This window comes from Colletotrichum truncatum, assembly GCF_014235925.2.
Source record: "Colletotrichum truncatum strain CMES1059 chromosome Unknown Contig_0002, whole genome shotgun sequence".
Classification (NCBI taxonomy): Eukaryota; Fungi; Ascomycota; class Sordariomycetes; order Glomerellales; family Glomerellaceae; genus Colletotrichum; species Colletotrichum truncatum.
In genome coordinates, this window is record NW_027222399.1 from 398,761 (window position 1) to 414,197 (window position 15,437).

The 15,437-nt window shown below is 51.5% G+C and overlaps 3 protein-coding genes across 3 annotated transcripts; all 3 read left to right on the forward strand.

Moving 5' to 3' along the window:
• Positions 1 to 1,581: 1,581 nt before the first annotated feature.
• Positions 1,582 to 1,683, forward strand: CTRU02_203071 (uncharacterized protein; the record flags this gene model as incomplete). Its single annotated transcript, XM_036727149.1, has 1 exon — positions 1,582 to 1,683. One exon carries the CDS (start codon positions 1,582 to 1,584, stop codon positions 1,681 to 1,683), a length of 102 nt encoding a protein of 33 aa, XP_036580943.1.
• A 9,169-nt stretch (positions 1,684 to 10,852) lies between these two features.
• Positions 10,853 to 12,832, forward strand: CTRU02_203072 (r3h domain-containing protein; the record flags this gene model as incomplete). The annotated part of the gene is made up of 4 exons (XM_036727150.1): positions 10,853 to 11,203; positions 11,290 to 11,815; positions 11,867 to 12,727; positions 12,783 to 12,832. The coding sequence occupies 4 exons, from the start codon at positions 10,853 to 10,855 to the stop codon at positions 12,830 to 12,832; spliced, it is 1,788 nt and encodes a 595-aa protein (XP_036580944.1).
• A 208-nt stretch (positions 12,833 to 13,040) lies between these two features.
• CTRU02_203073 (uncharacterized protein) lies at positions 13,041 to 13,145 on the forward strand (the record flags this gene model as incomplete). The annotated part of the gene is made up of 1 exon (XM_036727151.1): positions 13,041 to 13,145. The coding sequence occupies one exon, from the start codon at positions 13,041 to 13,043 to the stop codon at positions 13,143 to 13,145; it is 105 nt and encodes a 34-aa protein (XP_036580945.1).
• Positions 13,146 to 15,437: the final 2,292 nt, after the last annotated feature.

The window sequence follows — 15,437 nt, forward strand, 5'->3', positions numbered from 1 at the left end:
ACATCTTCATGAACTTCCAGCCATGCATAGCCATCTTCAAACATGCTCGAGCAAGCAAATCAGACAACCTCCGCAGTCTCACCTGTTCGACATATCATCATCATCATCAAAGCCACACACGCAACATCATCGCCCATGATGTAAGTCCAGGGTACGTGCCAAATTCCACGCCATATCCAACGAGCTGGCCTCTTCTCTTTCGTAAAACCTTCCCAGCAAACCCGTTCGCCAAAAGCTCAGTCCCAGCCTCTCCTCCCGTCGTTTATGAACTTTCCAAAAACTCATCAGTGTTGAAGCCTGTTTTTTTTTTTTTTCCCTTCTCGTAATGCATGTTCCATCTTGCTTGCATTCTCATACAGACTTGATGTGTCTCACGATCTGCTCGGCAAAGGCGCATCTCTTGACCTCGCCGTGTCGCTATTACCACTCATCGCATCCCTATTGTCATGACTAGTTACTTCGCGGTATTCTCACGCTGCTGCTTATGGTCTGTACGCTGGTCTCCGTATACCGCTTGCAACCAAGGCAGCAACGAAGCAAGCCACGACATCGAGAGCTACAAAACATGGGGGTTTAATGGTTAAATATTAGCTGCAAGGACAAATTCTGCAGCTCCTGCGTCATCTCAAATGCTCTGGCAGTACCGGAAGAACTCAGGAAAAAAAGTTAGCCAAATCCTAGTAGCAGGCCACTGGCGTTTCAACTACACAACACATAGTTGGGCCTCGAGTGTCAAACACTGACACCGACAGCAGTTTTCTTGACAGAAATATCTTGCCTCTTCTTGACCAGAGATCGCACTAGTATCTGTTTTACAAAGGGATCACCTGGCCTGGGGAAAAAAAATAATGACGAATACATATTGATTGACAGAGGCCACTGAGCCTCACTATCTCGCACCCAGTTTCTCATTGACAATTTCTCGTTCAATGCAACAGCAGCCGTACAAAACCAAGCAATCCGCACAGAAGATCCCGTGACCTCCCGACTCTCGAGGACTCTTGCCCTGTTATGGACCAAGGCCAGCATCCCAACCTACTATTCCAAATTTTCACACCCTGAAAAGTCCTGTGTCGTCGGAGCACTTCCCGTCTCCGAAAACGAATCATAGCCCCTCAACACATCATCGCCCAGTCTCGCGATGCAGCTGCGCCGCAACAAACTCATTTCGCGGAAAGCGGAGAGCGAGGCAAAAGGCGAGGGAAGTGTGGGTGGGGATGTGCTGCGCAAGCGAGTCAACCTAAACAGTTTGTTGGGTCTCATTAGGGGCTCGTGAAATGACTTCCTCTAGCTGCTCTCCGAGGAAACTTTGAAGCCTCGAGCCCGCGGCCGATCGTTATCCGACGGTAAAGAACACACGCTTATGAGTCCTGCCCTTACGAAGATAGCATTCGCTGAACGCTTGTCCCAATATTATAACCATGCAATGTAATTTCAGCTCTTGCTTCAGACTCATCCTTAGACTCAGAGACTCCGTTTCGAACAATGTCGCTGACGATAACTTCATTTTGAAGACACCTCGGATTCATTTGGTCCTGTCTTATGCGAAAATGAGAATGCTAGAAGAGGCAGCGACGGGTTATGCTGCTGGGCATAAGATGTATAACGGTACCCAGAAACGTGTTCGAGGGCGACGTGTTGGGCATTAGCGTACGATTCAGACTCAAGGCCTGGCAGGGGTAGAAAGGCATTCCGGCTCCCCGGCACCTGGCCATTAGAAAACCGAACAATTACACTTCTTACTCGGGATTTGCAGCCAACTGCCATCACCTCCCTAACAGAGCAGGATCGTCTCGGTGCTGACGTTACTTCGGCTCCAAATTACCGAATGGCCGATTGACACCCTGGACGAGACGGTTTGAACCACTGTTGGGTCCATCCTTCAATTCAGTTGAAATAAGGGGCATCGCCAATATCGTTCCTTCGGGTGGGCATTGACTAATCCGTAACCCGGACCGCATTCACTTAGAGTTCCGTATTTGGGGGCGATACGCTGGCCGCGGCAACGTTGGGAGTGATGCTGGATCGATCACGACGGTTCTGAGGAACCGTAGTGATAGACCCCTGGGCCCGCCCCATATGTGAGGTTTCCTTCCCGTCATGCATAACCGGAATATGTAACTCGGTTCCGCGTGTCACATAGGTCACGTGGAAGAAGGTGGACGTAAATTCGCCAGCGGTCATTAGCTGATTAGCAGCCGTTGGATCATGGGTTGCGCAGACCTGCGGATCTTCCGATGCTTCCAGATGCTTCAAGATCAGTCAACCCCGACCTGGGCCCTGGTAGGATTAGCGTTGCCCCGCCGAGTAGCTTTCGTTGCGAAATATGTTGAATTAATGCATCTTGCATAACGTGGATCGTGTCGCAGTGTTGCCTTGCCATCCTGCGAATGAAGAAGCGTGTACTCCGTTTGCGTAGAGACCAGGTCAAATGCGCCGCAAGTCTGCTGTAACCGCAATCCGACAACCATGTCTTAGGGCGAGTATGTGTTTGGGTAGCAATATTGTCTTTCGGGCTTCCGCACAGAGAAATAATCTGGAACATTGAGCAAACCCATAGACTGGGGCCGCCGCTGGGCGGGCAGGTGGGCTGAAGCTCTAATAAAAGAAGAACATGGACTTCATAAACGCGCCAGTGGGGGATTTGGCCTGAACGGTGATGAGGGTACCTTGAACAAGACGATGGGCAGGCACTTGCTTGTGACCCAGCTAGAATGGGACATCCGGCAAGGGTTTCGGGAGGGATGGCCGAAAGGCAAGCTGCCTAACAACGGCCGTGGAATGTTGAACAGGGCAAGTCTCCAACATGCAGGATTTCCATGCTGGACGGCTTGAATAATAATGAGTTATTTAGGAACTTGGGAGGGACATTCATTTACACGGAATCGCGTTCTGCATGTCTGAGTTGGGTGAATAAGGTAGGTACAGCGCTTACAAACGCGACACAACTTAGCCCGATTGTTGAAGTACTCTTAGCCAGTTATCTGAAAGCCAAAGGAGGTACCTTCGAGCGAAGAGGAGGCCGTAATTTGACTTATGGCTATGATGGCGTATACTTTATCAGTATCATCACATTGAGGCAATCCAATATGTGCCCGCAGGCCTCGATTAACCAACCATTGGGGGAACAGCTACGAGCTTTCCTTTTGTCAAAGCCACCATCTCTCAACGGCAAACACCATTGGGTGGGAGTTGAGGAGCCATCTTACAGGAGGGTGTTCTATTCGCTGTTGGGACGGCCAATTGGCGATATAGTCCAGCCATCAGTGACCGTTTTGGATGGAGCTGGTGACCCAGGCCGGGACACCCTCATAGCGAGGCAATCACCTAAGTGAAATTGCTGTGCTGAGCCCAGCTGTTCAAGGAGGAATTTCGGTCTTCGATTCTGGATGTCAAGCCGGGATAGATTGATCGAGAATCAATAGTCCTGCCATTTGGGTGTTGCAAGCAATGGTTGCAAATGCAAAGCGTAATGAGAGTGGTCCGTCAACCAGCGAGTCGGGGTGGCTCCGGAGACATTGCTGCGGCGGCGCACCGGTCGGTGGGTAAGATTAAGCTCCATCTCCATCTCGCATCTCGTGAGCGAACAGGGATGCTGGACGGGGATGCGGAGCATGGGACGCAAGGGTACGGCGGATTGTGAAAAGGCGAGTGCCGCGACGTGGCGCGTGGGCGACTTGTGCGATGGCGAATCCCAGTTTTCCCTCCCGCAATTCGGCGCACAGCTCAAGCTGCGGGAAGCTCAGGCCAGGCTTTAACACGTATGGATCGTGATTTAGATGCGGTTGGTTTACAGAAAATGATATCTGCAGTCAGCCAGATGGCTGAGGCAGGCTTGCGGCTACCAGTACTGGAAGCAAGCGGAGAGGTGAAAAATTGCAGCGCTAGCTGCCTTGACCCCGGTCACTACATGGTCGAGTTACTAGCAGCAGTGGCACCGTATACTCACTCCCTTCCAGTCGCCATGGCACCAGCCAGGGGGTTAGAATAGGGGTTCATGACCCCTACATGGTAAAACATTACCAAAGGAATCGAGAGCGATGGTATGGAACTTTCGAAGTAGTGGAGCAGAGCAAGCGTCTCCGGGCTTGTATCCGTTCGTCGATCTCGTTCTGGCTCGGGTGTTTCCTGAGGCCGTCAGGATGGTCAAATCACCGAGCGGCCACTTCTGCCTTGGTGTTGACGACCGCTAGGGGCATCTTGGGGAACGGCCAATGCTAGGCGTGTAGATCTGGGTCCAGCGTGACGGCCCGAAGACGTCAGGGCTTCTGGGACGAGGAGAACCCAGACTGAGAGGTTGTGGGTGGCGGCGACACCCATGAAATGTCGCTGCCTTCTTTGCTTGTTCATAATTGCTTTTGAGTGTGACATTGACAGCGACCACGTCCCCAGCAGCCCAGGCGCTTGGTTTAGCCTGTAGTATCACCAAACAGTGAGGCGAGGGAACACATAAGAGGGATCTCGGCGATCAGTATCAACCCAAAGGAACCTGCTGCGTGACCATCGTCCTGCGCCTTCGATTCTTTGAGGAGAAATTTCAGAGGCCACGTAGGAGTGGCATCCAACAGAGTAACGTGGTTTGCAGGAGAACACAAAAATAAGTTAGTGGGATCCGCCGGCTTCGTCCGTCCGACGTCAAAGGCCCCCGTTCCCATCAGATGTCATGTCAGGGGTTTTGTAGAGCAGAAGACGATGGAATTGTTCGTATGGGATTCTAGGGGATAGACGTGGTGCAAGGTGAACAAGGGCTGTAGAAATCCCAAGACGGAAAAGGAACAGGAACGGGGACAAAGACCCCTGGACCAGCGTGCCACGCGTATTTGATTCCGCAACCAAGGTGCTGGATCGCCAATGGCGATGGCGGATGATACGGTACTGCGTCGATGGGCAGTGCCAGGGCAGGCAGGGCATCACATCAAGACTCTGTCTGACGGACGTGCCGGCGTCTTCTCACTTTTGGTGAAACCGAACGGCGCGAGCGGTGCGGAGTCATATTGCTGCCGGCGTCCTTCCATTTTGCGCTTCTTTTATCACAAAAAAAGAAGCGACCCTTTGCCGAAAATGGACAGATACAGGGAGCAAAGGCGGGCTTGAATCCACAGAGGGCGCTTCAGTCCGCAAGGAGGTCACACTGAGTTTGCTTCTTGGAGAGGCCTGTCCATGTAACATCGTACGGATACTCGATGTACTCTAATGTATCCAGGGTTCTTGGGTAATGTCTCATCGGCTAGGCTCAGATGTGGTGTCTTCGTATGGCGCAGGAATGGATGCACATGCATGTTTGATGTGAATGTTGTGATTGCTTAGGTACTGCTGGGCGTGTGCAGGGGGAAAAAACCAACCAAGAGGGTTGGCGTGCCGCAAGACAGTTCGATATATGGAGTACGTGATGAGGCGTTGGGAGGCGTAAAATGCAGCCAAGAATCCGAGTATGTTCGCTGCAGCCAGCAGTGGCTGAAGTTGAGAAAACAATGCAGGTCAGCTACCGATGCCAGCAACTGCAATGTCAGAGACGGAGTGAGATATAATGAAGAAAGTGAAGCGAGTGGGTATCATAGTATCCATATAAAGTGATTGATCAGATGGAAAGGTTTAATTCTGGGTAAGGAGAGAAAAAGAAAAGAAAAAATACTGTAAGGGAGGGAGAGAAAAAAAAAAAAAAGGAGAGAATATTATCAAGGCGACACAATGAGCAATGCAGCGACCGCCAGACAGTCTACTAAGGCAAGGAAGGAAGGCAGCATGGAATGGATGTCTCGCACCTGCTGCTACTGCTGCTGCTGCTGCTGCTGCTGCGCTGCCGCGCTGCCATTACTGTTGCTATTGCTGTTGCTGCCGACCCTGGTGGATCGGGATTGGTGCGTTGAGAGTACCGACGCAATGTGGAGAGGCTCGGCATTTATCGATCTACGATTGGTCAGTTTACAAATATCTGGGGCCTTGGTACCTCCATTTCTGCACAACACAACTTTGGCCATGCAGGCACAGTCACGACAAACTTGCTTGGGCGGCGTTTCATTGGCTGTTGGTTAGAAAATACAGTGTTTTGCTGACTGTGTCGGAAACATTGGAACACAGCATGCAATCAAAGTCAGTTTCGCTGGCGCGCTCAAACCGCAAAGCTGTTTCCGACTGGGAAACTCTGCGACCCTGACGCTGGTTGGAAACCATGATGAAAAATGAATGGGTACGGTGTTCCTGCTTGATACTCGTTTCTTCTCAAACCTAACAACAGACTTGATGGTTTCCAGGGGATCATGATGACCACCCCCTCCATTACAGTGTGTGTGTGTGTAGTAGTGTACTAGTATTTATGTTCATCTGAAGGCATTAGATAAAATGCGCTAGCGGTGTCACGGCGGCGGCATTGTGTTCTCGAAGAAACTACTGTTCGTGGTGTTCTTAGGGGACCTAGCGCATGGGTGGAGGCAAGGTGCTACTGTTTTGTGCTATGCTGTGCTGTGCACCATGTTGGGGGAGGGGTGAACCATGGTGCTAGAAACACAACCTGAGGGGAGTGAATGCAGGTTTCTGACCAACAGTCTAGCGATTGCCCGTTGGATAGCGATCGCACTGTACTGAGCTAGTCATGGATGCACAGCACTAATGCCAGCCCAAAGATGTTGTGTGGATTATTTTGTGCGTGTTTCCCAGCAACGGAGCGATACTGTGACGGGAGATGCCCCCGCCGTCGACATGATCGGTGAAAGTGCAGCAGTGATAATGACAGGCAGGAACAGACAGGGCGTACTCTTTCTTTTCTTATTTGCCTGGCGTTTCTTAGCTTGGTGCCAGTGCACAGGAAACAGCCAGTGACAACCGGCGCCGTCCAGCTGACACTGTGTTAGCGCGATGTCTGTCCTCGGCCTGGCAGCCGTAGTCCCCGTGCCACCTTCCCGTCCCTCCCTCCGCCGTGGCCAGTTGTTGTCCATGGTGTAAAGGTGCAAGTGCAATACAAGTGCAGTGCAAGCACATCCCACATCCCACTTTCCCCGCTAAACATGAACGTTGACGTTTTCATCGACGGGAAGGAACTTAATACAGGATCGTCGTTGCCTCAGCAAAGGAGAGGGAGGCACAGGCAATGACATAGGCACTGATGAGGTAAGAGAGAAAACAGCAGAAGGTCCCTTATTTCACCTGATTACATTGAAAAGTGCTTTCCCGTTTTAGAGGGACTAAACCGACGAATAGGAGGGAGTTGGAGGCCCCCTCATCTGTATTCGTGCCTTCCTCCACTGAGTTTGAGGGCAACTGTATATGAGGACAAGAGGGACATGAGAGACATGAGGTAATGTCAACCCGGCCCTAAAGGCAAGGGCCGCCCCTCACCTGTTGTTTGCCCTTCCAGTCCAACAGTTTGGTGATATCCACTTTTAATCTGGCTGCCAGCATAAGGCGATACCTAAAATGCCGCCCACTCGTGTCGACTTTGATGATGGATGATTTCGTGTCATGTCACCACCGTTTATTTAACTTGCCCCTTTTCTCCTTCGTCTTTTCCCCTATAGGAGGGACCACTCCTAGGTTCATTGCTATTTGTTTCCCCCTTGTGAAGGGTGAAGCTCAAATATCCGTCGAGGATCCCCGTCCCGCTGTGGGCTTGCTCCAGCGGCGGTGTCCGTGATCCATCACTCCATCGTCGTATCCTACCACAATTTTGCGACCTAGCGGGCAGGTGGTTGCGTTGACCGAGAACAAAAAGAAGAGGTCAAGGGAAGGGAAGAAAAAAAAAAAAAAAAAGAGGAACAAGAAAAAATCTGGAGAGGTGGACCCAATTTTATATATAGGGATTACCTACTTTACGGGTACACTTCTGGAGACGTTCCCTGCACTGGCCTGGGCCTTTTTACATGGGATCCGACATGGGCGTCGACATGGGCCTGGCATGGCATTTTGCCTAGTTGCGGTAGCTTTCTCACGGGGGCCCGTCCGCATCATTACTCTGCCTTGCAGCACCGGTGATGAGGAGGTCCATGGGTACAGACCGTTCTTTTACACTTTGATTACCGGCCACATAGCAAAACTCGCACGCGACAAGACGACGCGAGGCGAGGCGAGACGAGACGAGACCAGACGGCCCTGGCCTAATTGCCCCCTCATCCACATCATGTCGTTCCCAGCCAAGGTATCCGCACAGCGAAAAGGGTAAGGTAGGTACTCTTACAGTCTGCCTTATCTCACCGCACACGGGTATTCCCTGGGGTTTTGATATTGGGGTCGATACTTCGGTACCCTCCAGGGGTGCTAGCCTTTACAGCAGCACGGGGCGACAGCAACCGACAGCGGCCAGTTGAGAATCTAAAGCAGTCAGGTATTGTCATAGCCAGAGACGAGAGTCAATGCCAAGGTCAACTCACGGCCGTTGTCTCGCATCAAAGAAGGCTCTCTCGACACAAGGTCGGGGCCGATAAACGCAACAGGAGACTCTGGACGCGCAGATACGACGTACTGGCTGGCGCAAAACCATGCATTCCCGCCGTTGGGTGCAGCAGGGTTGCGAGCGGCCAACCTAGTTGGGAAGACAACTTCATCACACTCGGTGCTCCTTCATCTTGGAAGATGTTTGTTCGTCGCTATCCACGTATAAGAACTCAACAGAGACGGTAACGGATCCAGTACAGCACAGTTATACACGTCGCGTATACATGACGATGGCGACCATAATTGCATCTTCAGGTCAACGGCGCCCCATATTCACTAAGGCTACCACAAGTCCGCTCCCAACCCGGCTCCGGAGCCAGGCCGCAAAGCTAAGGCTAAAAGGCTAAGCCAGAGCCAAATCTGGCCAGTCAACAAGTCCATAGCAACAATAACAACAACAGAGACCCTGACTGAGGTGGACTGTGCAATCCCACTGGTCGTCGACTCCTGGTCTCCTGGACCCCCAATTCCTAATATTTTCCAATATTCTTTTACCAACTGGAGGCCGGACCCCTTGCGGTAGGTATTCGCCAGACCAGAAGAACCCTGCCAAGTTCATCAGGCCAGTCGTTCGTTTGTCTGCAGCCCGTTCACCAACGCCCAGACCGGAAGTAATAATATCATGATACCTGTTGCTACTGTGCCTCAAAACGACGCATTTTGCGTATAGGCATCCGTGCCTCATCCAGGGTGCCTTACAATGCACAGACCTGGGACGGTGCGAGGTCTGGCGGGAGTGACACACACAAGTTCCCGCTGCCAGTGCTGTCGTGGCTGCTGTCTCTTGTGGCCGTGTGTATGTGTGTATGTGTCATCCAGATGTACGCTGTTGTTGCTGCTGTTCTGCAGCGTACCCTACAATGAATGAATGCCATGCAGTACATCTTGGGAGTTTCTGCCTCAGGAGGATGCATACCTCGCTCCAATACTTCGTTTATTGATGGGTCCTGACAAAAGAGCTACGGGGCAGTCATTACTGGCCCTGGACGGCCCGCCTTCACTGTACTTACCGCTATAATCTAGCACCTGGCTACAGCATCCATCCCCTGTGGCTCTCCCTCTTTCCCTCCCCCCTATTGAAGAAGTAGTAGTAGTTCCTTCCTAGCTCCTTCAGTGTCGGTCAACCTCCCCCCTCACCCTCGTCGTTGTCCCCCGTCCGTCTCCTTCCCCGTCCCCGTCCTGGCCCTGGTCCTGGTCGCTCTTTACACTAGCCCTGTCACTGAAGTGAGTGAGAGTGTCCTTTCTTTCCTTCCATTTCCCTTCGCTGGCCACCCCCCCCTAGTCTCCGGTGCTTCCCTCCCAGAAAGAAGTCCACCGTCTTTCTCATCCTGCCCTGTCTTACCGTCTGCATCCCGCCCCTTCCTCGCCTTCTGCCGTCGCCACACCCTCCTCCCTCGTCCCCGTTGGCTGATCCATCTCCAAGGTGGGGCCCTTCATCAGCTGCGTCCACTGTCCACTTCTTCTATCGTCGTGGACAGGAAGGGAAAAAAAAAAGAAAAAAAAAGAAGCTCCCCTTTTTAGCCTCCTCACTTCAGCTTCTTTTTTTGCTGCAACATTTTTTTCCCTCCTCTATTGCCCTTTCCCTTCCTTCTTCAACCTCGTCCTCCCCGTCCTCTTGCCCTCCTCTTATTGAGCATTTTCAGCCTCAACAACGGGTGTCCCTCCCGCCTGTAATCACCCATTATCTTCCCCCCCTCCACCCCTCCCCCCCAAAAATTATACCACTACCACCCTTTCACCTTTTTCAGGTGCATCCAAATCGCGTGTGTCTGCGACTGCGACTGCAACTGCATCTGTCCTCTGCTGGCACTGGCACTGGCACTGCAACTGGCAAAAGAAGAAAAGAAAAAAATACCACTACTGCGTCTTCGGCGGAGAAACGAGCGAGCGAAAACGCACCAGCCCATCTGCGCCCATCCCGCAGCCCGCCACATACCACACTTCCAAATCCCTCCACGCCCTCGCCCACGCCCCTACATAACATCCACCACGGCACCTTTTCCTATCCCCGTTCTGCCCTGTCACAGCGTGCGACTTCCGGCTGCTTGCATCTCTCCCATTTTTTGACCCAACTTGGGGGGCCCTGCACCACCTTCCAAGCCGACGAAGCGATTCGAACGAAACGAACGGCCGCCCTGAAGAATTTTGTTGCGACTCTTTTTGTTGCATGCCTTGCGTCTTTGGTGACTTTTTCATCCTCGTCGCCGCAATAGCAGAAGAAGAGGGATAAAAATTTCCCCAGGCATTTGTCCACCTCGACACTATCTCGCTTGAGGGCTTTGCATCTACCGCTGCCCCTTGCCATCCTGCGCCCTTCCTCCACATCCGCGCAATTTTCTCCCTTTCCACTTTCCAAGGTACGAGCCGGTTACTGGATCGCACCCCCAGTAACTGCCACCACGTGGATCAGAGCTCGATTACGAAAACAATGAGCCAGCAACAACACGACATGTATCTCGACTATTCAACCCCCGCCAATCGCTCTCCGAGCTCTTCGAGAGCCTACGCGGGCGGCTTCCAGTCGGGTCTCTCCTTACCCCGCCAGGCCCAGCGACCTTTTGACAACGGTTTGGGCTCTTCTGCTCTATTCCCCTCCGACCGTCTTGGTTACAACCCGAGAGCGATGGATCAAATGTCTGCCAATGGAATGCCGGGAGGTTATATGCTGGACAACAGCCAGGCTTGGAACTACAATGCTGGCGGTGTCGCCACTGTCAACGGTGCCATCAACGGTGCCAATAGACAGAGGAGTGTCAACCGCCGAGCAGCCCTTCCTACGGTAAGTTTTTTTTTTCCCCTTGTGTAGTTCTCTTACTGCCACTTCATGCCTGGCCATCGAACGTTTGTTTTCTGACAGAATTTTAGAACTGGACCGATCAGAGTCTTGGTGGTATGCATGGCTCCTACGGCTCCAGCCTCAACAGCGGCATGTCGAACGGTTTGCGGTACGATGGTCAGGGCGATATGCGACCCAGCTCGCAGACTGAGGAGCAGCTCATTCCTACCGCAATCGTCATCAAGAACATTCCCTTCGCTGTTCGCAAGGAAACGCTTGCCGCCGTTATGATGGACATGCACCTTCCTCAGCCCTACGCCTTCAACTACCACTTCGACAATGGCGTGTTCCGCGGTTTGGCCTTTGCCAACTTTCAGTCACCCGAAGATACCAAGATTGTTATTGATGCCATGAACGGCATGGAGGTTCACGGCCGAAAGCTGAGAGTCGAGTACAAGAAGATGCTGCCAGAGGCCGAGCGTGAGCGCATCGAGCGCGAGAAGAGGGAGAGACGTGGTCAACTTGAGGAGCAGCACCGCGCCCCTATGCTGCACCAGCAACCTTCTCTCCAGACCCTGAACAGCATTTCCAGCAACTCAAACCGCAGCGCCCTTGGTATGTGATGAGATACTTATCGCGGGAGATCCCCATGACTGACATGTCTAGGAGACGTGAACCTGAACGACCCCGAGACACTGGAGTTCTATACCGAGCTTACCTTGTTCAAGCGTGACACCTCCAGAGAAATTCTCATCTTCCCTGCCACCGTTGCGCCTGAGCAGCGTCGCCAGATCCATATCCTGGCTCACCACATGGGACTCGAGCATAACTCCGTTGGAGAAGCCGACTCACGACAAATTCATGTCGTCAAGCGCCAGCTGCCGTCGCCCACTACTCAGAACCACTTGCCGGCCGTTGGTCTGGACTACCACAAGAAGGGTCTTAGCAGGGCCGCTACGTTTGACTTCGCGGCGGACCGTGAGGCTCGCAGCGCCAGTACCAACTACTCTCACGCCATTGGCCGCCAGGGTCCGACTCTCGAGCTTCCTGGAAGCCCTGACGGCAACGGTCTGGCCAACCTCCGGGCTGCCAAAAGTTTCGCCGACCTGCGATCCTTCAGCCCCAGTCCGTCTGCTTCCTCTTCGAGCTATTTGACGGCGATGAACGGCATTGGCAACATCCCCCAGTCGGGCAACTCGAACAACCGCTTCGGCGAGTACAACAATGGTGTGAACCAAGCCGGCGCCCTTGCCACTCCCAACTTGACGCCGACTTCGGGCACCGTTGGTACCCCAGGTACCGACAGCAGTCTGCTCAGTTCTCTTGGGGGATTGAACCTCGGCTCCTTTGAGTCCTCGGCCCACACCCAGGCGCGCAGCACACCTGGTGCTATTGGCAGCCAGCGTCCTGGCGCCAACGGAGCCAGCCGTAACGCTCCTGAGAGACAACCCAGAGGCCCCGAGTGGGAAGCCTCTGCTGGCTTCAGCGGACGCAACCGCTCCAACGGCCACATGCAGCGTGGTAGCGGTGAGTTCCCAAATCCGCGTTGTTGACACTGACCTGGAGGCTAAACAACTGGCAGACTCTTCCGACAACGCACCCCGTACTGGCAGTGCCTCTCGATTCCACTAGACAAGAAACCTAATTTCCTCGCCGAGAGTGCCACGACAACCATTACCATGAGGACACGATTCATGACTCGCGACGCATAGAGATTACAAACGACATTCGACGAGTTCACCAAGCAAACCCCCACCCCCTTAGCTCGGTAATCGGCAACTACTGTGTTTTTCTTGCCATTGCTTTTCATTATGGACACTCTCCCACCATACTGCTTATAATGATGATTTGTTGGACACGAGCCTTTGGCAGCGTCATGATGTTTCGCTCGGCCGTCTCGGATTTGGTGGATAGAAGATTCCAGTGGCCGCGGCGGCATCCTTAATTGGATTCACGTCACCCGCCCGGCATGGAAACCTCGGCTCGTCGCTGTTTCACGACCAGAGAAGGATGAACGGAAAAGAAACCTGGATACAAGAAAAAAAAAAACTTTGATATGGGCAACCATTTCGACATGGCAAGGCGCCCATGGCGGTCCCCAATACCCCCTCCTGTTTCCCCGCCATATCTCCTTTAATGGCGCGCGGAAGCATATGAACCACCTTTGACGATGAATACGCTGTTACGACCTTTTTATGTCTAGATAGCTGTACCAGCATGCTCGACAAAAACCGATTTTTTTGGATGACGAGACCATGCTTCGGCAACCATGACTATACCCACCTAATATCGCGGTCCGGCATCATTTTCACCATTGACGACCGAGGATGGATGTTGCTCCCCCACCGGGGCTCATGCCACGGCCAAGTTCGGTTGAGCCTTGACCGTTCCCAACTACAAACGCAGGAGCGGGTCATTGAAGAAGAAAAAAAAAAGTTTGATGTGATCATTGGCGTTTGTTTTGCACTAGCATTTCGCTTCGTTCCGGGTCCCATACACTCTTTCCGGGGCTTCTCAGACTTGATTGTGCCCCCATGAGGCTTGCCGCATCGGGATGGCCCTCTGGGATTCCCCCAGGCAGAGTGATCGGCGTTGAGGCTGCATTGGGGCTGTTTGGTCATGTTTTATTTATTTTGGGTCTTTATAGGGACCTTGCGCTAGAGTTTGTCGTCTTCTTTTTTTTTTTTTTCTAGTATTTTTCGTCGGATATTTTTTTTTGCATGCATTTGCGAGCATCGAAGTAGGATGGATGACAGAACGGGAATCTGCAGACGATCATAAGTCGACATTTTAGGAGACACATGAGAAGAGATGAGAGATGGCAAGATGCGAGGACGGCCAGACCTTTGTTTTTGAGTGTAGTGAGTGTGCCTCTGCGCACAGCGATAATACGATGACCAGAGGATGATGATGTATGGAGAGCCGCACACACTGGGCCGCCGTGCCGTTTTGCGCGTTGTTGAATATACTGCGTTTGATTTCAAAGCTTCGGGAGAGTGAATATTATCATGCACTTGGGCCGTTGTTATGGTGTTGTTCTTCAAACATGGTTATTTAGTATTGCCATGTTTTTGGGCGGCTTGTGCCGCCTACAAGAGTCCTTGCAGACAAGGATTTTTACATCTCCAGAGTACAGTCTAAGCAGTGTTGTGTTCACTGTCGATTGCCTCTGGGCCGTGAACATGCGAGTCTGCTGTGCTGTGTCAGAAGGACGGAATAGAAAGGAACCTTTGTGTTCCTGTATATTGTGGTTTATGGTCAAGGGGGGTTGGTTAGATGTGGGTGGCAGGCCTCGCCGGCCCGTCACGTGGGCTGACGGCCGCCACCACTGGTCTTAGCCAGCCTCCACAGCCCTCTAGCTAGCCAGTTAGTTAGTTCTTCCACCAACAACACCACTTTTCCCCATTCTGAGCGTTCTGTGCTGGTTTCGCCTACAGGTTATGAGCCTAGCGTTATTCTTTCGGAATAACGTCGTTTTACCTATTATTCTACTTGTCTGTTAATTTTCTATTGATTTACGAATTTTTGCGATTTTATTCGCTTTATTTACCTTTCTATGCGATTTTCTTGCTTTCTTTCCTCTTCGCTGACGAATTTCACTTTCTGACGCGATATTGGCTGCCTAGCGCGCACGAATATCACGTAGCATGCGACCGACTATTATAACCTACTAGTTTTTACGAACACTACGGAATTCTACTATAATAATAGACTTTTTAGTTATAACTATATTATAACTATAACTTTTACTTCGATTTCCTCGTTTTTACGAGAATTTAACTATTTTTAGCTTTGGTTTTTCAAACTAGCTTATTAGTTTCTTATATCTTCTATAAGTATTTATTCTTCCCTTCGATTTACTATATTTCTACGGTCGGATCTTATAATTCTACCTATTTCTCGTATTCTTACGTAAGATTCTCCTTCCTATATAATCTAACAGTACGCATAGGTAGCAGCGAAAGTGTTGGAACGGTAGGTAGGAATCTCGTAGATAGTACGATATCCTTATAACAGGGTATTAGAGTAAGGGAACTTGTACTTATGAAGTAGGGCTTTAATAGTAAAGAATGTATAGGCTTATATTGAAGCTGAGTTGGTTGAGGAACTAATAGCTAGCTAAGGGAGAGAATTAGGCTAGTTATATAGTAGTATAACGTCGCCTATAATAGCTAATATAGGAAGCTATAAGCTAGGTTTAGTATACGTAAGTATATACGTCAACTAGCTTATAAAG